The sequence below is a fragment of the Triturus cristatus genome, chromosome 12 (genome assembly GCF_964204655.1).
Source record: "Triturus cristatus chromosome 12, aTriCri1.1, whole genome shotgun sequence".
In the NCBI taxonomy this organism is placed as follows: Eukaryota; Metazoa; Chordata; class Amphibia; order Caudata; family Salamandridae; genus Triturus; species Triturus cristatus.
The window spans coordinates 547,788,243-547,813,347 of NC_140595.1; the positions used below are offsets into that span (position 1 = coordinate 547,788,243).

The 25,105-nt window shown below is 40.7% G+C and overlaps 1 protein-coding gene across 1 annotated transcript in view; it reads right to left on the reverse strand.

Moving 5' to 3' along the window:
• The window catches only part of MMP2 (matrix metallopeptidase 2), a 181,736-nt gene that overhangs the window by 66,550 nt on the left and 90,081 nt on the right, over positions 1-25,105 (reverse strand). The window contains exons 7-8 of the mRNA XM_085636921.1: positions 11,723-11,896; positions 3,411-3,566 (exon numbers count right to left, since the gene is read on the reverse strand). Coding sequence (XP_085493047.1) covers positions 3,411-3,566; positions 11,723-11,896 — 330 coding nt within the window. The remainder of the gene's footprint in view (positions 1-3,410; positions 3,567-11,722; positions 11,897-25,105) is intronic.

Genomic DNA, 25,105 nt, shown 5'->3' on the forward strand with positions numbered 1-25,105 from the left:
AAGTAAAGCCGACTAGTCTTGCCACCTGCCACCAGTCATTCATATAAAGCACCAATCCAACCCAAGTATCCTGGACTAAATTGCATCTCCTTCTTCATTGGGAATAAATAATTTCACCCCCGGGTATCGAAAGCCATATTGATGTCCAGGGAAACCGCCACCAGCATTGTTGCGTCCAAGTCAGCCCTCATCAAATGGAGGAGTCTCCGAACACTGACGGATGTATTACGACCCGGGATGAACCAGTTCTCATCTGCGTGTACTCTAAGGCATCAATCACGGGGAGTAGTCTATTCGCCAACACCTTTCACAGAATCTTGTATTCAAGATTCAGCAGAGACAATGGCCCATACGAGCGGTTCTGGGCCTGGCTTGGGGAGTACCACTATGAGGCCTTCGCAAAGTGAGTCTGTCAAGAACCCCTGCTCCCACGCCTCAGCATACATTACCAGGAGTTTCGGGGCCAGGAGTGCACTAAACGCAGCATAATATTCTATGAGGTGGCCATCCGGCCCCCGGTTTTACTGTGTGCATCCAAGTCTGCTAATTGTGACAGGCTCACCCGGGGGGGGGGGGGTCAAAGATTCTGCAGATAACCATCCAAGCAGTCAACAGCAGGATGGACAATGCGCGTATAAAGGGAGTGGTAAAATGCTACAAAGGCATCATTAATGCCCCCTTGGGTGTTGAACTCCCCCCCCCCCAACTAACCTATTTACCCCAAAGAGCACTCGTTTTTGATCAGCACATAGCAACCACACCGGCCTGGTCACCTTCTCCGTGCAAGTGAGCGAGGTAGTGTTTGTAGTCATACTTCCTCAGGCAAACATCGAGCTCTCTATGGTCCACCCTCTAACTGACCACCCAGTCAAAGAAGTGTTGCGCGACCCTGCAGCAAGCAGCTCCCTCAAATGGAGGGGTAGATTGGTCCCAGTCAATATTCGGCACACATTTAAAGTCCCCGCCCCAAATGATAGGAGTGTGTGGATCACGAGAAAGAGCCAGGGTCAACCGGCCAAAGAAGGCGGAGTGTCCAGCCTTAGGCACATAGATAGCCAGCAGCACCAAAGGTCTGCCGTCCAGCTGCCCCTCCACCACCATGTGTCTACCCTCCGCATCCACCCTGACTGATTTGTGCTCGAAGAAACTCCCGGAGTAATCCATATGAGGACCCCTTGACATAGGCTGCGTCTGTGGTGCCGTACTTCTGACCTTTGCACTTCAAATAGAGTTTGCTCAGTTCCGTCTGCGTCAAGTGCATCAAGTGTGTCTCCTGCAAGAAGGCAAACTGTGTGCAGCGTCGTTTAAGGTAGGTATGAACTCGTCTACCGTTTAGTGGGAGTAGCTATGTCCTGAACTTTCCAAGTCAGGAAAGTATATTGCGGGATCGTAACATGCTCAGGTACCACCATATGAAGCATGCAGAATCAGGCAATGTTTGAAGGCTTGCACCCCATTAGTGGCACCTCCATGCAGCAGGGCCCTACCATCCCCCTAGCAGTGTGTAAGGGCAAAATAGAGGTGTGTGGAACATTCAGACACGTAGGCATAACTGCAGTGACACAACACCAACTCCTCCCCCCACCCCTCTGTCCAAGCAGACCCCTCATGCCAAGACATGTATCAAATAGAATAAAGCAATATCAAAAGAAAACAAACTCTCAGGTCCATTATGGTATACTGGGTGTGAAAAGCCGAGAGGAATGATGCCGTGCTCCGACGCCCATAACATGCCACCCGCCACTGTCCAACCCCCCATCTCAAGGCCAACTTTATGTGTCCAGCCCACAGATGCAAAAAGAACAATTGATGGACGGAATGCAGAAACAATGACTAACATTCAACCCCAGTACAGATTTCTGGGCCTAAATCCATCATTATTTTGCACACCATGCCATTACAGTTTAGCAAATCAGTAATGACCCTGCTCCCCTTGGGAACAGTACTGCCTGACCTGCCAAGCCAGGTCCCCTCTGGACCGCAAACAAGCACTGTGGGACCGGTTTCAGGGTATCACCCCACATCAACCAGGCTAGCTTGACTCCAATGGCATGTTGAACACGGGACCCACGTCTGGGCATACCCATCCCACTTACGGCAACAAATGCAAAAATAACAATTGATGGATGGAATGCTGAAACAATGTCAAACATTCACCCCCAGTACAGAGAGCTGGGCCTAAATCCATCGTTTTTTTGCACACCATGCCATTCCACTTAGGACCCAGCACACAGAGGCAGGCTGAAGGCTTACCACCCATGCGCTTCACCTCAAGTCATCCACCAGCCGTGGCATCAGCTCTGGGTCATGTAGCTCCACCCGAGGGAAGCCACAGTGTCATTCATATCTGACGCACATGAAAGGGGGTGGGGCTGAAGCCCTTTGAGCCCTATGGGCGTTGAGCGCCTGCATACTGGTCACTAATGCTCACTAATGAGTTCAATGAAGTCACTGAGGTAATAATTGGGTTTCTCATCATATGACTGAACATCTTCCAACAGTTTTACAAGTGTAAAAAATAAACTAACTCTAAAAATATGGCAAAGAAATATTTGATAGCAAAACTATTATAACAATAAATTAAACTATAAGAATAACTGGCTAAACTGCCCAACAGTAGACAAGAATGTCACACTTTTCTTGTATTGCTGTTATTCAATTGCTAAGGAAAATCAGCATTAGAGATTGTTACATTATTCATAGGGATAAGCCAACAAATCAATTAAATGTATGATCAGTTTGTATAGAGAACAATCAGGTTCACATGGCAAGTTACTTGCAATCTCCAGTTGCCCCTGTAATGTGAGTTGCCGGTCTGCACATCTTCCCCTGGGGACTCCAGATGCTGAAATCTCTATGTGAAAATCCTGGCAAGAAAGGGGACTCCCTTCTGGAATCACATGCATCAACTCTGATTCACCCCATTTTTTTATTAAACCCTCAGTGTACAACTTCTGACCTGGTGAGTATTTCTGTCTTTGGTGGCCAGAGTTACCATATAAATAATCAGGACATTTGTAATGAGGACCTCAGTCTGCTTGGTTGACCCATTGGCTCCTACAGGATGTTTTGCAACATTAGGCAGCCTTTTGGCAAAGTCTCACAAAGGAGATACATGGGAAGGATACCCCACAGCCCTCTGCTTCAATACAAATCGCGTATACCAAAACATTATAATGTTGATTGTGTTTAATTGAAAATGACTGAAAAGCAGATGTGCTGCAATGCATAGGAAGTATAAAACCATATTTAATGGTCAATTTTAAACTCTATGCACATATTTAGTTGTAAAATAATCACAGTAATGTGCTCACATATCCCAAGCTGTATAGGGCTGAGAATGATATCCTCTACATTTTGAAACATGGGATAGACTGACTTCCAATAAATGTAATAGAAACTCAATTTACCATAAAGCTCCTGGATTCCTGATATGTCATCCTGTGACAACCTGAAGTTTTTGGTGTATGTATAAATTGGTGCCATTAGGGCTCCAGGATCATCTGAATGCTCCAAGCCCAATGCATGGCCAAACTCATGGGCTGCAACCAGGAAAAGACTGTAGCCTGAAGAAGAACATGAATGTTAATATATTATTGCTTTAAAAGTGGTTACTCATTCCTTAAAGTACACACCTCATATTAAAGTTTACAACCCCATTCCTGTAATCAGCTAACCATTCAGAAAACTTTACTTTTTTTTTCTAGTTGTAGCATACAGTACACACACATACATGCCATTTGCTGTGCCACAGTTCTTTCTTTGTGCTACTTTCGTGACTGTGCCTAGGCTTGGAAAAAGCAACAAACAATTGTATTTTACTAAAAGATTTAGTTCTGTGTATGAAGTATAGTAACACTCTTTAAATAACGCGTGACTGTGCCTTGGCTTGTAAAAAGCAACAAACAATTGTACTTTACTAAAAGATTTAGTTCTGTGTATGAAGTATAGTAACACTCTCTTAACATCTAAAGTGTGAAGTGTTCTTTCCACTACCGACACTGCATTCGGAAAGAAAACTGGCAGCTCAATGGTCTGATTGAGATGAAAGGATTACAGAACTTTAGGTAAAGCTTTGGATTGGGTCTTAAGACCACTCTGTCCTGATATATTTGAAAGAACGGCTCTTGTAAAGTGAGCCCTTGTATTTCACTAACTCTGCTCAATGAGGCACTTTCCACTAGAAAAGCAATCTTCCATTAAAGGTATTAAAGTGAACAGGAGTGTAAGGCCTCAACACGGGGGACCCATAAGCCTGGTTAGTACCACACTGAGATTGCATACTGGAGCAGGTGGAGCCCTTTTCGAACCTTCCATAGACGTTTTGAAAACTGGGATTCTAAACAGTGAATGTTGTTCCCTGTTCTGTAGGTATGCAGCAATGGCTGCAATGTGAATACATACAGATATGTAGGCTAGACATGACCTTTGAAGATGTAGTAGGTATCATAAAAAAATGACATACTGTAGGGTTGATAGGATCAATGTGTTGTGGAGTAAAATACCAAACAAATCTTTTCTACTTAACTGCCTTGCAGATTCTAGTGCTAGGATGCCATACCTCTTTAAGGACGTCCATACATTCTGAGGGCAGGTTTAAGTAATTAAACTCTAGGCTGTCAGGAGCCATACAGCTAGATTGAGCTTTTTGGGATATGGTTGTCTTATTGGCCCATGATTTTGCCTGAGAAGGTCCTGCTTGTTGGGAAGCTTCTTGTGGGGGACTATAAACAACCAAGTAGAGTTGTGTACCATGATTGTCGAGCCCATGTGGGGGGAATTAGGATTAGACTGAGAGGGTTTCGCCTGAGCTTCCTCACCACAAATGGAAGCAGTAGGAGAGGCTGAAAAGCGTAGACAAATTTCCCTGACCAATTAAGTCTTAGTGCATTGCCTAGTTACTGTGGATGATGATACCTTGAGGAGAAGTAATGGCATTTTGAATTTTCTGCTGTTGCAAAGAGATCTATGTTTGGTGTTCCCCAAATTTGTAACTACAGCTGAAGAACTTGTGGGTGGAGTTCCTACAAGTGGACTTGTTTCTGTGTTCTGCCTAAGACATCCGCAAAGACATTGTCTACTCTACTGGAGATATTCTGCCAGGAGTTGAATGTGAAGGAGTATTGGCCATTTTCATATGCTCTGTGCTATCTAAGATAGCTGAAGAGAATGAGTGTCTCATAAATCCCTGTCACATTGTCTGTTTTTATCAGGACTAATCTGTGGAGCAGAGAGAAGGTGGCTAGTGTATCTGGTACACATTTGGCCCTGTCTGCACTCTTTATCAGCCAGTCGTCCAGATGGGGAAGACTTGATTACCCTGTTTCCTTAAGTGAGTCTCCACTACTTCTTGCTAGATATTTTGTGAATACCTTTGGAGCTGTTGACTGCTTACCACAATCTTCAGGTGTTTGTGGTGAGAGGAATGGATGAGGATATGAAGTATGCATCTTTGAGTTTGAGGGTTGTCATGAACTCGCCATCCTATAAAACGGTATTACATCCTGAATGGTCCACATATGAAAATGTTCTGATACGATGTGTCGGTTGAGAGGCCTAAAGACTAGTCCAGGCCTTAAAGTCCCATCCTCTTTTGGAATTAATGAATACACTCCTCTGCTTTGATAATATTATGGGACTGGCTTGATGCCCCTTTTACAAGGAGCACCGTAACATCTTCCTTCAGAAGATGTAGATGTTGAGGGCTGAAGATGTATCTACATGGAGGAATGTTTGGTGGGGCTGATAGGAGCTTGAGACAATAATCGTGCTGTACTACTGAAAGCACCCATTGAGGTGATGTCTGCCCAATGTGTCTGGAACTCTAGAAGTGTTCTACCGACAGGTGTTGGGTGGTCAGGGGAGAGGGACACGAGGGGAGTCTTTATTTGGTGGTGATGGCACCTTTGGCTGGTGTACCTCTACTTTTCCCTCTGGATCCATTGATTCTGTATGAGATTCTGCCAAAACCTTGCTGGTGGTAAGCCTGCTGTTGCCTTTTGTAGGTCTGTCCCTGGTCTGAGGTGGATGCTTCCAAAAAGACTGGCTTGGGGTGGCTGTTTGTACTGCACTCATCGCCTCTGCTGTCTCTCTGTCCGTCTTAATCTTCTCTGATATTTCATCAACCTGGGGGCCGAAGAGCTGTTCTCCATCAAAAGGGAGATTTAGCAGGTGTTGTTGCATTTCTGATTTGAAACCAGAGATACAAAGCCACTCATGCCTGCGTAGAAGAATTGTAGAGTTGATACTCCTTGCTGAAGTGTCAGTCGTATCAAGTACACATCTAAAGGTCACAATAGATATAGGTTTCCCTTCACTGACAAGAGAGTTGGCAACACACCAATGATTTACATTGTCTACAAACACCCCCTTCCCCACAGCTTCAATCCTCTTACTTTCCTTGTGATGAGGAGGAGTATCTCCTGTGCCGTGCAGTAGCCGCCACTATGGAATCTGGGGACGGGTGTCCCCTAATGTGTAGCGGGTCTGAGGGTGATGATTTATGCCTCCTCTCTACCGTAGAACTACACACTGTGCTTTTGACAGGGGTCTTCAAAAATCTCCATTGACAGTTTTAGCATAGACGTTATCATAGATAGATACCAAACAGGCCTTTCCGTTCTGGATCCAAAAAGATGGATGGGACTGCTTAATAGGGATCGCCTCTAAATCTGGGTCGTCCAGTGGGTCGACATCATAATCTTCCCAAGGATTATCAGGGCACTGTGGGTAACCTAAAGGCCCTTCCAAATCATCCCTCAGGGAAGCCGGATCTGCACTCCTGCTGGTTGCGATGGAAGTGAATGTGCTGATGAACTTTGTAATAATGGATTTGGTGGTGCACTGGTGCCTTTGTTGACCATAGGTCACTTTGGTGGTGGAATCATCAAATGTTCTCCAAACTCTAGCCTCCTCTTTTAGGGACAGGGAGTTTCACAGTCTTTAGGTCAATTGCCCACTGCTGCCCATCAAGGACCTGCTGTAGCTTTTCGAGGATTGGGTCATCTTCCCCAGCAGCCTGGTGTTTCAGAGCTGCTGAACTGTCCTTCTGAGGGTTTTTCGAACACCCCTTCGGTGACTGTTCCTTCAACGCCACCTATTTCGATTCAGACAGCTTAGGAGCTGGAGACTCAGACGCCAAGGGCTTCTACTCTGATGGCATTGGCAAGGCGTGGTGTCCGGAGGTCTGTGACTTGCTCTTGTGGCTAGGTGCCCAATCAGGTTTGAGATACCTGACATCCTTTCTCATCTTTGAAGCCTTCTCTCAGTGTCGACAAGAACCACTTGTGTTGATCCACTCTAGGCATGGCTTCCACAAGTCTTGCGTCCATGCTTTGTGTGTTTGCGCTGCAGGAGCAACAGTACTCACAACCTGTGGCATGGTCTTTGTCTTTGGCCCAGTGGTTGTCTCCAGCTCAACTTTGGGACCCTTACGGAAGGAGATAGATAGCTGCCCTAAGTCATCGCTGCCTCCGGTGTCGATGTGGGAGTCTCCAAATGCGACATAGTGATGGCTACCTGCCAACTTGCCTCCCTTGTTCTCTTCCTCATGATCAGCACCGATGAGGTCTTCTCCGTCCGATACTTTCTGCTCTGCAGTGGTCTCCATACAGTGGGCAAGTAGGTGTGTTCTGGGGAGATACACAAATTACAGACCAGGAGTTGATGGGTGTACGAGTATTTGCCGTTGCATTGAGGGCACCTTCGAAATGACTCCCTTTCATTACCTCTACCAGAACATTCTCCACTCCGGATGGAAAGCGCCAAGTAGTTGACTCATCAGTTCCTTGGAGGCTCGTCACTCATGTCTTGACAGCATCGCAGAATGAATCCTTGACAACAGAGTTAGCTTCTCCGGGTCTATAAGGCCTCTTTGCACAATAACACTCACTTCTGTAGTAGTCTTTAATTTCTCACCCTTGTTGGTGCAGCCTGCACTGTGTAACTCTAGACACGTGTTACTGGATTCATTCCTTTATCACTAGAAAGCACCAAATCATTTTAGGGGTGCTGCAAATGCAGCCTCAGTCTTCTCAGGTCTCTGTACCATCACTGGGTACAGGTGTATCAGCACAAGGTAGTCAGTACCTGTTACTCTCTACAGAAGAAGGAAACTATCCTGAAACACATTTCTAGAGATACACAGAACTTGCTGCACCAACATGGGTGAAAAAAGAAAGCAAGTGTTATTGTGCACTGCATTTACCATGATGCATTGAGGTGAACTGAGTGTTGGGATGTGAGGCAGTGTGCTCCCCCTCTCTTTTTGGACTGGAAATGTGCTAATGCTGGAGCACCTTGTCAAATTGTAAGTGCCTATTGATTTGGTCACTAAACAGTGAAACCTTCCCCACTGAGAGAGCACCAATTTGCCATGATCCAGAGTCAGTACAGGAACCTAGAAAAGCCACCTAAGTTCTGGGTCAATGGTACAGCACATTCGCACAAGTATAATATCCCGGAGGTAAATGATTTTTATTAGTTATCTAATTGCCCTACCCCGACTGTTTATGGGATAATGTAAGCACATTTATGTCTAAGATCTTAGCTTGAAAAACATGGAGATAAGTGATTACCTAGTCCTTTTTTGGGTCACATCTATATAAGTATGTCTTTCTCACTTGTCAAGAAATCTTAGATATTCTACTTCATATTGACTGAAAAAATCCAATCTGTAAGCAATGAATCTTGTATATGTCTGCCCTGTGACTAATCATTTTTTTGTTTAAATCTGTCTTTATTATCATTATTTGATCAAACACAGGGTGAGGGAGCTGACATTTCAATTCAAGTTACATAGTCAATCGCATATTTATCACGCTTTTAGAAATGCAGCATTTCAGAAGTATTACAGTAATACAGAAAAAGCCATACATTTCAGTTAAACTTGTACTGAAATGTAAATATGCATCCATAGTCCAAGGCTTTTATTAATTGTTCATGTATGTCTTGTTATACGATCATCAACTTGCTATACTAACAGAATACAATTCCTTGTTCAACACAGTTATAGAGAGAAGCGGTGAGGGGAGGTGGAAGGGACAACGAAAAATTACAGGAAGAACTTGGCCCAACTGAGGTTTCCCTGGCCCACCTGCCCCTCCTAATCAAATTAAAGGTATAGACAATACACAATGTTCTAAGTAATTGATTCCTAAAGCCTTGATTACTATGGGAGGAAAACACTCTTTGTGTTTTTAAATAACTAGCACCTCTTTTGTTTGGCATGCCGGGTTTGTACAGCTTCTTCTGTTACTTGTGTTGGAATAGTTGGGCAGTCTGACTCTGAATGTGTCTCCTTTTGGAGATCGTATAGTATAGTGCCCCAGTTATCTGTTATGGGGATTTTGTGAAGCCCCAGGGTGTCATTTTTGTGTAATGCAGTGCTCTCAGCTTTGGCCCACACCAGTAGCAATTGTCTCCAGGCCACCAGGGGCGTGTCTCAGATGACTCCAATGTCTCAAGATTAGACGCTTGGCTACCAGCAGTCCCAGTTGTGGAAAGGTGAAGGTGACCTTGTGCTGCTTACTTCTGAAAGAGGCCCAAGATGCATACCTCCCACATATGTGACACTGTGCGACCTGTACAGTTGGACAATTGGGTTGAGTCTCCTCGCCAGTAAGTGATAAGGAGTGGCCAGGCCCATAGCATGTGGATGAGGTCAGCATTTATCATGTGACATCTAGGGCTGGCAGCATCTGTTATGTAGAAATAACTATTTGTTTTGGCGGGGATAAGATAGGCCTTTTGGACAATATAGTATTGAATGAGATGGAAATGGGCATAATGAGGCATTCAAATTGAACTTTCTAGTATGGCTGTCAATTCCTTGGGGGTACAAGGACAGCACACTTTAGAAAAAGTTGAAATCAAGCAAATAGATTAATCAGACTTTGTTTCTTTGGCACATTACAAGTGCAGATATGATTATCACAACAAATATTCTCTTTCACTGGTTCTTTGTGTTTGGTTTGCACGGCATGGTAATGTATGGTGTAAGAACCTGTGACACAAACCTGCAGTTATAATATTCATTTCAGAATGCATGTTTGAATTTTCTTAGCTATGAATATCTGATTACATTTCAGAAATCAAACTGAATTTGATTGGATTCTATTAATTTTATCTTAATTGAAATTGACTAAATTAGGATAATGAGAAAATGTGGTTGATAAAATTCAGAGTAAAGCTCAAATCAATTTGCCTAAAAATTATCAATTTAATAAATCTATTTGATCCATTTTATCAATTATTACATTTAAATGAATTTCAATAACATTTAGATATTACTGAAATACATGTAGCTTATTGCTGTCAAACAGCTTCACACACTTCAATTACCGGATCATCGTGCATTCCTCCCTGTTTTTGCTTCCCTCACTAACAATTAGTCATATGTGGTGCCCATGCCACTGAGATAAATTGTACACATGTAATGACAGTCATGAAAGAGTGTTTGGCCTTTTTACGTTTTGTTTGGAATCTTGTGGCAAGAACCTTAATGGTGGTTGCAAAACCGAAGTATTGTGCTTTAAGGGGATGCATATTATTATATGTTGTTCAAAACTAACTTTCCAGTGAAATGTCTTTGCAGGAATACTTGTGCATAGAAACCTGAACAAAAGGTTTGTAGTTAACATTAGAAAGACCCATGTTTTTAGTTAACATTAGAAAGACTCATCAAAAGCTAGAAACTGCTATGAAAAAAAAACCTTTATAGTGAAAATACAATTTTTCAATATTTATATAACCTTAAAACTGACTGACCCTAATGGAGACTTTTTAACATAACCCTAAGACTAATGATAGCACTTACTCTAATGCTAACCTTGACTCTAAATATATGTTTAACTGAATCTTAACACTACCATAATTGTAACACTAAACATAACCCTTACACTAATCCTGACAACTCTAAACCATAACATTAACTTTATAAATTTTACTGATTCTTGCTCGGCCACTTTTCACCATCACTGATCCCTTTTATTGAAATATTGCTTTTCTATGTAATTAAAATTAAACACATTTTTGAACAAGCTGATTTTCCATTGTGGCAAACTAAAATTAGTTTTCTTTCAAACAACTTCTCACTAGTGGTTTTCTGAAAAGGTATTTTTCTGTTCAGATCACTCTATCATGACAGAATCCTGCTTGAAGTATGTGTGTAAGATAGCTGGCGTTCTAGTGGGCACTATTTTATGACAAACGTGTTTGTCACTTTGTAACAGGTAATGTTTTTTAAAGCAACCAATACAACAAAATCATTCAAATGAATATGAAAAATGCTGTCTAATTCTAGCAGGAACTTCATATTGTCATTAGTGTGATGCTGATGTTGTCAATCATGCTCTGAATGTTGTAATTTGATAACATTATCAAGTTTAGAAATCTCTCTCTGATGCAACAGATTGCCGTTTTGTACTTCATGGTTTGTGGCATAAATTGAAGGAAATATTCACAGGTAAGTGGATGTATGAGTAACATCGACTTGTTGAACAGTTCCTTAGAGCCATACAAGCCTACGCCAAACAACAGACATCTGGGTAGCGAGACACTTGATGGTCCCTTTGCATGCTGGTTTTTAAATTGTTCATATTGGTAATGTATTTTAGTGCTCTATGCAGATATTTCTACATAGTAAGAAATGCTTCCAGGCTCTGACTTACTCAAGCACTGGTGATTTATTAACTAAAAAGCCACATTCTATATAAGAATTTACCTTGATCAGGACAAAATCCCCATTTGCGGTCATCATCATAGTTGCTTGTAGAGGCACACCACATCTTCCCATCACTACGTCCAGAACTTGTGCACTCCTCGTATTTGTTACCCAGAAAGGTAAAGGGAAACACGCAGGGACTACCTTCTGAGTTCCCACCAACAGTTGTGAGAGCTAGACAAGAGGAAATAAAGTGTAGTTGTTAATGCAGCTTTCCAGGCAAAAGGATATTTCAGTTTAGACTTGTATTTGTATGCTCATACACACTCAGATGGTCTGAAAGTATTCTCAATTATGGGTCAGTATGGCAGCGGTATCGCTTGTGCTTTATAAAGATTAATACAAATCAAATATTTGGATGTCTTAGTCTGTTGGAAGAAATGCAACCACCGTACTAATACATTTTGCAATGTACAACTGAAAGCTAATATTTATATACAATAAATAGCAAATAAGGGCCATTCCATACACTTTTAAAGCGGCAGTTGACGTTATGTAGCTTTTACAAAAGTGTAATTAAAAGTTTGTGATTAAAACCCAAAACTGTTTATTTAGGAAAAGCATAGGCACTGTTAAAGCTCTTTTCTAATACAAAAATGTAATGGCCCTTTTTATATTTGGCTTGTTCAATGATCATGGATCCCCCATTACCCATAAATGCTATTTTTGGAAAATGGGCCTCTATTACCACTCTTTGTTGTCTTTATCCTTAGTAATATGTTTTTGGTTAACTGGGTATTTAGTGCTCATGAAAATAGTTCAAAGAAAACCCACTCATAAATATCAGACGCTGACCACAAGATGTATTGGTAACTGTGCATATCAAACGAGTTATTTTTTTATTTGCGTCCTGTCTCTGTGGTGTTGTTGAAGAATCTAAGTTGACAAGAGAATGTTGATTTACAATTCGAAATTGCAGATTAAAACGTGTTAGGGCCTGAGTAATCATCATATTTTCTTAGAATTGGTTAATCACATGTTCTTTAATCTTCACCACATGTTCTGCCTGCAGTGATGAGTTCATTGTTCTAGTCAAAGACAACTTTATTGCTGCCAGACATGCACGTTGTATTAATGGGGTTTGTGAATTTGGCAGCATATTTCTAGTTTCTGAGACATTCACATCCCCAAGAAGACCCAAGAAAAATGTTTTCAGACTGGAAACACAACAGCGAAGGAGACTCCTCTTCACTTGTATGAAGTTTCCTCATTCAGTCTCATCCCATTAAGGTATAATAGGAGACAGTGAGACAGTATTGATTGCTGCAAGGGACTGTGAAGCAGTGTCTCTTGTTTCCGGACTTTTATCGTTGCTTCTTGTTGGCACAGGTGCATTTCATACATTTGTTTTGTTTTATTGGGCTAATTGCACTTAATTCCCATCAACAGATGGCATTATATGTTGCTGGTCATGACACCTCTTGTTATGTGACCAATTAACAATTTTCTTTGCTAAGTGGCGTCACTTAAGCAGTGGACAAAAGCTGCAAGATCCTTCTTTTGTGTGGGCTATCCATGTAGAGTGGAGTATGGTTGCCTGTAATTTCAACACAAATGGTTCACAGAAACTTTACTAGGAAACACTTCCTCTTGACATGACCTAATCTCATCAGAGTGCTGTTAGAGAACAAAAAGCACTGCTCTTTTCTGATGTCAGGGATGGAATTTCACTTTAATTTAGTGATTAACTCTTTAAGATACTGCTTTAATGTGCTGTGTTCAGGATGATCAGCATTTTCATGCACAAGACCATGATGATGTAGCTGCAGCATTGAGTAACAGTCTTCTAGTCAGACACACTGGAACTGATGATCTCTTCTCCAGTTCTGGGGTGCAAGTGTGCTGAATCGCATGTGTAAATGCAAGATATTTCGAGTATGGTTCTACATGTACAGTGAGGCCACTGCATGCCTGGACCTTAGATATATGCTGATTAATCCCCCCTCGTTACCAACCACTCTCTGACAATTCACCTTTTGCTTGGAGTCATCACTTGAATGCAGATTAGTGCACTACCCTCATGACTGAGGAGCTGGGCACGTACCTGCTCAAGAGGTCATTCTTGGACCCCTCGAGCTTTGTAGCAGTAGCATTGGGGTTGGGTAATCTGTATTAGCTACATGATCCTCAAAGAGGAAAGAATAAAGGCCAGACTTGATTTGTGAAAGTTACTTTTCGCAAATTGAGCAATGTCTCTCAGCATCCAGGTTTATCTAACTGGTTTACTCAACCTTCCTCCAACATCCCTTGCTTGTTCACCAGGCTTTTTGAGGTGTACATTTTTTTAACACTGCTGGTACAAAGTTAAAAACAAAATGCCTCTTGCTGGCATAAAGGAACACGATCAGAGGGATGCTTAAAAGAAATGTTTAATTTACTTTTTCACATTGTCAAAACAAAGAGAAGGGTGCAACTATGAACGGGAAGCCAATCAATTTAAATGATTTATAAGACTTAATAGGGAATACTATGAGCTGTTGCCAGGATTTCTTAAGTGAGTAAGCAAGGCCAGAACGTTTTATTTATTAGGGTCTAAGAATGAGAAGTCTCTCTATCTCCATACACATTGGTGCCCTTCCCTCACGACCCCTATCCCCAAGCAAACAGAGAGGTATACATTTAAGTGTTTCCATTAGCACATATTGGGACATTCTCTATGTGCAAGTATGAGGTTACCAATAAAACCATCAACAGAATCATAAAAACAAATGATGAAGATTGAGAATCTGGATCACATTGGTTTTATTATTCTATACTGTTTAGAGTTTTAGTTCAAACCTTGCTTTTCTTCATCTACTCTATGAAATATGTGGAGGTACTATATGCTCTAGAAGGGCTGTGAACTTAGGGGAACACCCCTTCTTTGATCAACTTCATGGATTGTACATTTACTTCCATACAATATATACTGAAAAGGTTTCCTCAGAAAATGTGGTTTCCTTTCCAAAATATGATTTCCATTGCATAATCAGAGGAAATAAAACCAACTATTCTCTCATGAAATGAAGTACAAAAGTTACAAGTGCATAAATGATACTTGAAGAAGCACTGTGACATTTCTAGCAATAATGTTGGCAATTTATCAGAAGGCCTGTGATCTCAAGGAGTAATTGTAAAGCATTAAAAAGAGTTCCTAAAGCATTTTTTTTCAATTGGACCAAAAAGGGGCATAAACAATTGAAAATAAATCTTTACTGTACTGCATGGCTGCACTGGAGGCTCAAACAGTATTCCTTTTTCTGAAAACCTTGACAATTGACCGGGAGAGATTATATCAGAATACATGATGTTCAAGACAAATGCTAGTCATATAGTCTAATGTGGTAGCTCCATGCGCTTTTTAAGTTTACTATATGAACCACGTTTTGAGAATTGAGGAGACACAAATAGTTCTCAGTAGAGAGAGGGTATTAGTGAGTCTACTTCAGTCCATCATGAGGTGGTACTGTTTTTAAAAGAAAATCGTTTTATTTAACATGTCAGTTACAGTGTTTCGGCTGACATTTGTAGATATAAACACAGAAGGCCACGTATACAGCACTATGATCCCTTATTCTAACAGTTACTCCAGATCTTATCTTCCATGAGTTGTACCTGTTAAATTGATGGCTGAGGATGCTTTGCTTTGTGATGTTGTATAATTAATTCAACCTTTTCTTTCAAGATGTTAATACTTTTTTCCTTCAAATATCTAAAGTGTAGCTTTAAAGATTGGTTACCTGCAATGCTTGATTGTTTTGAAGGGTGTTCTACTTCTGTTGAATACATCTGTGACACCTGTGGTGTAGTGGACACCACAGTTTCTTTCAAAAGCTATCTGTGGGATGCCAGGAGTTATGATCAATGCCCCTGCTTCTGCTGCCTTCTAAATATTTATTTACTATGTTAGAGTTCTTATGTGTACCACTGTGTGGATAACTTACTATTAGTCTATGATGATTTTTGTCTGAAGCATAGGTGTCAGCTGTGGTCTGGAAAGAGTAGGTAGTTAATTTCCACAACAGGGTTAGAGGCATTGGCCAGAAAATTAATTTATCATGGAGTGAGTTAATGGGGAAGTACTTCAATGACTGGTACTTTTGGTTAGAATCATTTGGTGTTCCTCTGTAGACAATGCTGAAGATAAAAAGGGTGGCTGTCCAGTCAAAAACCTGTGGCATAATGCAGTAGGGGGTTGGTGCTAGCTGTGTAGATGAAGATCAGGGTGTTGCCCTTTATGTGAGTTGGTAAAGTGACAAGCTGTTTGATGTCAGCAGTTCCTCATAGATTGAGTAAAGATTCCATATTATATTTAGTTGTTGTGTAACCTAAGATGTTGATGTTGCTGGGTAATAATGAGTTATTGAATTACCCAGTTGAGATTGTTGTCTTGATGTTAAAGATCTTAGAGGAGAATCGGATACTGGGCTTGTATGTGCAGTACACCGCACAGTCGGTGCAGGTCTGGGCTGCAAACAGTGGAAGTGGCTGGAATGGAGCTCAAGGTCAAGGGGGAGAAGATTGTTGAGAATGGGTACAGAGGTGGGGGAGAACCATCTTTCAGTAATGAAAACAGCATCAGGGCAATGAGTAATAATGAGGTCTGCTTTGCCTCCTGCATGCAGGCAGGAATCCAGATTGTTAAATGATCAGCTTAAAGTGCAATGTCTGCTCAATGTATTAGTTGTGTTGTGAGGAGAGAAAGGTCAATGAAGTTCTAACTGCCTAGACATACATGCCCTAGTAGCCTTCAGTAACAATGAGACGGTTACGTCAATAGGCATACCACCTACAAAGTCTGTCAACAGTTTGTGCACCTAGAGATACTTTGCTTCGTCAACTCCTACTTGAGGGGTGTGACTTTCATCAAGCGAGTTGATATATTATTGTCAAAGGCACACCACTGAAGACTCTGATTAGGTTAGTAAAACAATATGGCCCCAACGCAGATTCTCCCAGGAACATTTGATTATATATGATGTATTCCAGTACCTAAAAGTGAAATGTATCATCTAGGGGAGGAGGGGAGATTTTACATTAACACTGGACCACACCCAAGACATGTCACACCAAACATCAAACCACCTCAAAACATTGCCAAAAATCTTAAAATTCTATAGAGGAACAAAGGGCCTAGAAGACATAAGGAGAGTTACTCATCCAAATCTCTGAATATATACACATTATTCAGCTGTGCATAACTCCTTGCCAAGAACACATTTTTGGCTATGCTCCAAAAAAATATCCAGCTCGGTAGTTGAAATAGGACCCCATATTGCAACACATTGAACTGCCAGCGAGAACTAAAGAAAGTAAACAGCAAAATGTTGCCATCAGAAGCCCTTAGGGATGCTGTGTTTAAACACAATGTAGTTGAAGCACTCAGTGAGTACTTTGGCATCAACGCCAGAACAGTATTCATGCATTCCAGGCGATGGGAAGTTTTCAAGGTAGTTATAAGAGGAGAGGCCATTTCAAAACAAGCAGGAGTATTATTGGCCCTACAAAACCAGTTAGACAAACAAGAGGAAAAAAACATAACTGCCATTGAATGAGAATTGTTAATTACTCGACCTAGCAATACCCTTGCAACATTGAAAGGAGTGATAGAGGAGTACCGAGAAAGAGCAGAAAGGGAAATGGCCTATCAGTGTAAAAATGTCCAAGCTAGGAAGTATGAGGAGGGTGAAATGCAACGATGCACCATAGGCGTGATGCTTTTTAGTTCTACTAACCCTGCCAAGAACCATGCAGCCTGTCCCTTCAGCCGGCTAGTTTTGTGTAATCACATAGGTATAAGTTTATCCAATTAGATTTTTTGCCATTCATTAAATGTAGTATTTATTTTGGAGATTTCTCCATGCATGTCAGGAATGGAATTAGGTAATGTGGCATCCAAGCTTTTATTTGGACTAGCACCGACTAAACCTTGACTGCTGCACAGGAGAGACCTTCTTTCCAAGTTTTTGGAAGAAGAAATGGGACAATGTAGTGATCCAGACAGTAGACTGGGAGGATATCTTTCGATCTCATATTAGAGACATTAGTAAAAATTGGATTGGAAAGATGTACTTTTTTATGAGTGGGGAACATTACCAATTGAGAGAACTGTATTGCAGCAAGATCATGCAAAATATTTATGCATAGTCACAATTGCTGTTATCAAAATGTACATTTAAGTCACCAAGCAGGGTGAACCTGGATTTTAGAAGGTTTTGTTCAGCCAGAATGTTCGATAAGCTTGAATAAACTGGGTAGCTGGCCTGGTGGGCGATATACCAAAAGCCCGGTGAAGGTAAAAGTAGGAGAGAGTTTGATCGCTAAAGAGATACTTTCACACCCAAGAATGGTGTTCGGGGTAAAATTCCCTTTAAGGTGTTCTTTGAAGATTATCGCAACCCCACCCCTGCTTTGTTTTGGTGATTGCTACAGGCTATAAGGTAGCCCTGAGGAAATGCCACTACTACTTCATATACTATCTTCTTTAAGCCCAGTCTCAGCGAGAAATAAGGCTTCTGGCTGACTGATACTTACATTAGTGTAAGAGAATGGGGAATTTACAGTGCCAGACTTTTTCCACATTATTTGGGCTTTTAAGCTCATTTTGCAGTATATTTGTACTACATGACAGTATAAATGGATGTTCCTCTATGAAGAGATCAAGTCATATCCTAGTAAACGATCAGGATGCTCTGAATTATGTTCACCTGTACAATCGTTTCTGAATACTCCAATGTTACTGTCAAAATTAGAGTAAGTGGTCACCAAACCATTAACAGTTAGTGGTTTAACATGGGTTGGCCTGCTATTACAGGATTTTTTTTTATCTCACTAGAGATTCAGGTTCAGATTCAGAGATACTTTATTTCCAAGAAATATACTCTTCTAGAAATATTACACATATTTCGGATTCCTAAAATCGACAATTTAAATACCCTTAAACAACCATGCATGATTGCATCTTTCAGCCACGCCTACTTATAAATTATACAATTATAAATAAATAAACATTAAAATTGTTCCCAACCCTGACCCAATAGAATCCACCACCCAAGAACTCCCATGCATTTGAAACATTTCATTAAAATAATATTAAGAATTTGATAAATAGAAGAACAATTCATTCTGCCTCAGTCAGCATTTTAAGCACAATACATGTTTAACCAATAACAAACAATACATTATACCCAAATCAGTATTCTAAAGTGCAGAGTGCATAATAGCTTATCACAACCTTTCTATTGGGACATCCTGCCATTTACTTGCCATCACCTTACTAACTATAAACACACCCATACCGGCCTAGATCTTAAACACTAATAGGAAGATAGGACTAAGTGAGTCTTTATGATTTTACACACATATTGGCCAACTGTTATATCTACATCTCGTAATCTAAGACTAAGAATCAGCTCTAACCCCCTTTCCCTAATTTAAGTACCCACTTCCTTGTCTCAATACAAAATGCTGCACAGTCCAACAATAAGTGACTCACTGAATATTTCCTACCTCTTTTACAGGGGCACTGGTTATTGTTCTTAGTAACCTCTGTTTTTAATCCCTTAATGCGCCACCCAGGGTCAATTCCCACCTTCAAGCGCAGAACTTCATTCCGCAAGAGCTTATCTGGGATATTATAAAGATATGGGAACAAATTCATGCTCTCCTGTGATGTTATGAATTACAAACTGAACTCTTAGTTTTAAGGTAGAAGAAAATCCTCTGTCCAACTGGTTTCTGTAGTGCTTTGCCTAAGTGTTCTCTTGATCTGGTTAACCAAAACCACTTCCTCTTCTTCCATGCACATCTCTTGGACATTAAAGTGCTTCGACATTATTGTCACTGGGTTCCTAGTATCAGAGAAAGTTGACATTATCTCACGGAAGATTTGCTCCTACAATTTATAGCCAGGGCTCCCATCTTTAAGAGACAAATGAAAGCGCAGGGCTCTGGAATCGGCCAGCACACTCCAGGCTACGGTTCTCAACTCCTTCCATAAAGCTTGGATTATAGCATTTTTAGGGAGATCAAGAAGCAGTTTTAGGAAATTACTTTCTAGCCCTTCCCATATTACTTGCATATCCAAAGCCAACACCTGTGGTCCATATGGGATTAGCTTACTTTAATATTACTAAATCCTTAATTAAGCAAATGCACACCCTTTCCTGGATGAAAGGATATGGGTAATAGCAGTGCTTGATTTGTAATATAATGAGTGCCAGTGCCCGAAGTTCTTAGAAACTTTGCTAAGAAGCTCAAAGGTATGACTATTAAACATGCGGTCAAATCTTTTCACTTCCAATTGGGCAAGCTTATGTATAGCAAATTGTTTATCTCATCTCAAATTGTCTGAAAAAGTAACCCCCAAATACTTATACTCTCTAACATGCTTTAATCTTACGTTACCTAGGAACCACACATATTTCCTTTCCCTCCTAGCAAAAAACATTGCTTTTGTCTTGTCAACATTCATCGTTAATTCCTTTGCTAGACAGTAAGCATTTAATTTCCGCTGCAGTCCTTTCGGTGTAGGATCCATCACCACCAGATTGTCTGGCAACTAATGTGCCTGCCTCCAACCTTTAGTAAAAACTGTGTGTTGCACGCAGCGTCTGAACAGACTATACAGCAGGGGTGCTAAAACGCACCCCTGCTGCAAGCCGTTCTCAACTGGAATTTTCCTAGTCAGGTTTTCACGTCCATCAAGATCAATCTGAACCCAGTTACCAGTATGGAGCTCCATTACCAAGCCCAACGATACCTTCACTGCTGTAATTTGCACCAAAGTGTATCACTGTCCACCTTGTCGAAAGCTGCTTGGAAGTCAACGAAGCAGCAGCAAAGACCACCTACTGACTACATTGACTTCCTTGCAGTTCCCTACAACGTAAAACAGTGGTCCATTGTGGAACACTTCGTCCTTAAGCCTCTTTGCTCCATCGGGATCACTCCGGTATCAAAAGCCCAGGTCGCCAAATGCCTTAACATTGTTTCCTATTTGGTTGTTTTAGTGAGTGCTGATGGCTTGACGTTGACTATTTATAGTGTCTCCTGCATGTGGGAGGTCCCATTGCTTTTCAATAGGTTCTATCTACCTCACCTCTTGGTCAGGGCACATTTGTTTTTAATTAGTCAAGATCGGTGTAATTCCTTGAGACCATAACAGCATAAGCATGTACTACTCTGGCACTCAAATATTAGAAACCTCTAGAGTACACTGTCTGGGTAAACAAGGTGGTCTAGCGTTATTTCTACAGGAAGATGCTTTTCCACAATGTTAGAGAGATGAGTATGTGATGTAATGCGAGAAGCCCAACATCGAAATCTAATTCAAATTTTTCAAGCCATATTTCTGATCAAACTAATTGTTTGCCTAGCTTGGGATATTGATTAATATATGTGCCTGATATCCATAACAATTAAGAGAGCAAATCTTTATATAAAATACAGAGATGTGACCCGCTGATCTCAGACACTTACCTGCATGACAAGCTTAGAGGATGTTTGCTTGCTTATGTCACCAATGTACTACTTTTTGTTTTTGGGTTTTCCACTATTTACCTGACATCAACACCAAGAAGAGAGAATGTTTGTTATTGTTTTTGAGACCTGGGCCTGCTCTGATATAAAACGCACAGCCTTGATGCTTAGAAGACAAATCACATAGTATCTGTGTTGCCAGGTCCTGTAAGTCATCCAGGTAAAGGGGACTCATCATCACAGCTTGAAGAATGTCTCTGCGCAAGTTGGGCTCCTGAAAGCATAGAACTAGTTCATTTCCCAAGAAGTACAAGGAACCTATTATCATCTTGAGCTTTTGCCTATAGGTGCTGTGCTCTGAAATGCGGGGCAAAATCTATGTGATTTAGCAACTGAGATGGAAGGAAAGTTTAAGTCAAGAGCCTGACACTTAGGGCCTCATGTAGGTAGCTAAATACCGGTCGGTAACGGCCGAAATTCGGTAAATATCCCGTTACCGACCGGTATTTAGCTATTTGGGATGTAGGAGGCATAATTCAGGATTCGGTAAATTACCGAATCGGTAAAATACCGAATCGGTAAATACCCAATCCTGAATGTAGGGAGCACTCTAAAGAGTGCAAATTAGAATTAAGAATTTGTTATTTACCACCAAATACAGGTTGGTGATAAATAACGAATACCTTGCAAAACGCAATATTTTGCAGATGTAAGAGTGCCATGTGGCAGACATACATGCCCTTAGGGCATGTATGTGCGCCACATGTGCACACATGCAAGAATCAGGGGTGCAACAGGGTGTCAATGTGACACCCTGCCACCCTTGTATATGCTCCCCCCATTACCAAATGGGTATTTACCGAATCGGTAATGGTGACTGGCTTCCCATTGATTCCTATGGGCCTCCAGGCCCATAGGAATCAATGGGAAGGTATGCCTCATTACCGAATCGGTAAATACCGATTCATATTTACCAAATTTTTCCGAATCGGTAAAATTTACCGATTCATTACCTACATCACATTTACCGATTCATAAATACCGAATCGGTAAAATTCGGTATTTATGAATCGGTAAATGTGTTGCTACCTACATATGGCCCTTAGTGACAAGAACAAAGAGCATAAAAAAAAACATTTTTGTGGGAGAAACACTTAGCAGGAACCTAAGTGTGAAATATCATCTGTACAGGCTTGAGTCTGCAGTGAAGATACAAGGGAATTGTTCACATCTCAGCTTAGGGCAACACCTGTTTCGGACCATTTTTAACTTCACTAAATCTCTTCTATGCACGCTAAGCCAGCCGAGGCTCTGGAAAACACTTTGGACTTTGCCTTTAGCCTGAGATTATTGAAGATTTCTGCACTCATCAGAAGAAGCGAATTTCTGGGAAATAACAGACTGCTATCCACCTTTGGCCTCTGGAGGGCTCTCAGGTGCCTAGAGACTTTTCTTCACATGTACTAAATCCAAAGCATAGAACCTGCTGTGGATGCTGCAGCAGTCATGGGCTGTGTATGGCTTCAACAAGTTACATGTAATATTTTTCACCGGCAAAACAAAATCTGCACCCACACACCATACTGGGAAACTCACGAACTGGCCGGACCATTACTCACAGGCATCTTAAACAAAACCATTGGCCCAATGTAGAATGTTTTTTGATCTTTCTGCATTTACCATAGATGATCTTTGCCCAAATATAAATCCCTTAAAATATAAGCTCAATGACCTTCATTATAAAATGGTTGATCCTATTTTTTTGTTATTGCTCCTCTTGTCACCCCTAACATTTTAATGGCAGGTAATTATTACATTTTACTATTTTTATATCAACCTCTGTTTTTGACTTCATTTGCTTTTTCTCTTAAGTATTCTGCATTCCTACTGTTTATTTATGTCTTTGGAACCCTTTAAAAATGTCTTGAATTCAGTCTAGTTAATCTAAATTTGATCCAACTGTATTTAAGGGGGAATTTGGCCTCCCTAAATTTGGGAATAGGTAAATTATGGTGCGTTGGAGCTCAGACAAAGTGTGCTAATACTCTAACAATTTCAAAATTTCAGATAAAGACCTAGAAAATCTGTACGAGATTTGGCCAGCTAAAAAATATACACCCCTGAAAACTGTCAAGGCAGAGAGTGATCTGTAATCATGTTTAATAATTCAGATTTTAAATGAAAGCTTTAACATTTGAACTTAAGCCAGCAATAAATAACTCTAGGGTAACTTAATGTAACCAGGTTTGTTTTTATGAATAAAAGTCACTTCCTATTTAATGCTACTGACCTTGAATGCCTGTGTACTATTATTGTGAGCCATTCATACATATTTTCTTCTATGTCCAAATATATTGGAAATGGCCACTTTAATATAACTAGATTCTTAATTAAGCCAATGCACACCCTTTCCTGGATGAAAGGATATGGGTATTGGCAGTGCTTGATTTGTAATATAATGAGTGCCAGTGCCTGAAGTTCTTCTCAGAAGCCTGCAGCGGGTGCATTGAAATTTGGCATGCGGAATGCCAATCCTGGTAGTCTTAAAATATCTCATGCTTCTTTAATCCACCACCAGACACCCTCTGCCCCTTTATCTCACCCTTGCCGGTCCCTGCTTCCCTCCTTTTTGGCTGTATTTCTGTCTTTCTGTTCCTCCGTCTTTTCGCTTTTTCCCCTCTCTTGCTCTTGGTTGATGTCAAATGGGGAAAATAAGCGTCAGTCCCCAAAATGAGTGCTGGTGGCCCCACTGACCATCACTTCTTCAAATTAAGCACTGGGTAACGGTGATATTAAATTGGGACATTCGCTTATTTAGTTAGAACGTAAACAAGACCTTTCTTGTGTTTTGTGAGTGTTTGATATATATATTTTTTTTCATCCGATAACAGTCACAGAGTTTATTTTAGAATCAAAGGTAATCTAGAGTATGGTTTCAAAAGAGGTGCATATAGAGGGATCTTTGTTAGTCTTTGCAATTTAAGATGTCTACATCAGACACTGTTCCTATAGTCTTCTCAGTTTACAGAAATGAGCTAAAGATATTGACACAGATGTGGATTATCAGGCACATGCTATTTGCTCTTTGTTCTGACTTCAATAGCATCATATACTTTGTTTATAAATATATTTTTTCTCCCAAATGCCAAAAATACTATATTAATCTGTGCCCTTCCAGTGATTACATTCCATCAATCATGCATGAAGGCAATGTAGAATTCTTGTCACTATTTCTATGAAGAACTGGTTTGTGTATGCTTACTGAATATCTTTTAAAAAAATCTTTTCTTGTAACCCTACATTTAGAACCAAGTCATCTTTGGGATGTGCTAGCTTTATCCACTGCATTTATACTTATGAAAATGTTATGCTGGACTTGTCTGATGTAGGCGAGTGTGTTGTAAATTAACAAAATTTTTTGCTGTCAGGGACTTACTCTACGATTTACAGACTTTTGCGCAATGACATCTTAGAAATCTCCTAGATCCTCTGCAATACGAATGTGTACTCTTATGACTTTGTTGTCACTTTATGTAACTATGCCATGTACGAATATGTTCATATCTCGCATTACAAGGTCTGGATAATTGCTGTGAAAAGTCAATAAAAACAAATAAAAAAATAAAAAAATTATACTTATGAAATTGGTATGAGTGTAGGAGAAAGGGTTTCACCACAAGTAAAATATTTTTGCCGTAGAGGAAAACAGAAATAAATAAAATGTCTTTGCACAAATGCAAGGGCCATGCCCATGCAACTGTGCAAACTATGTACAACAGTGCAAGCAGAAAGGACTTCAGGCCTTCTCAATGTCTTAAATGCGAATTCAGGAACCTTTCTCAAAACATGTCTAAAATCCAGACTGTTACAGGTTTCGGATGTAGCCTGGGAACCCCTTAGTAATTCTCAGAATGGCTAAAACTA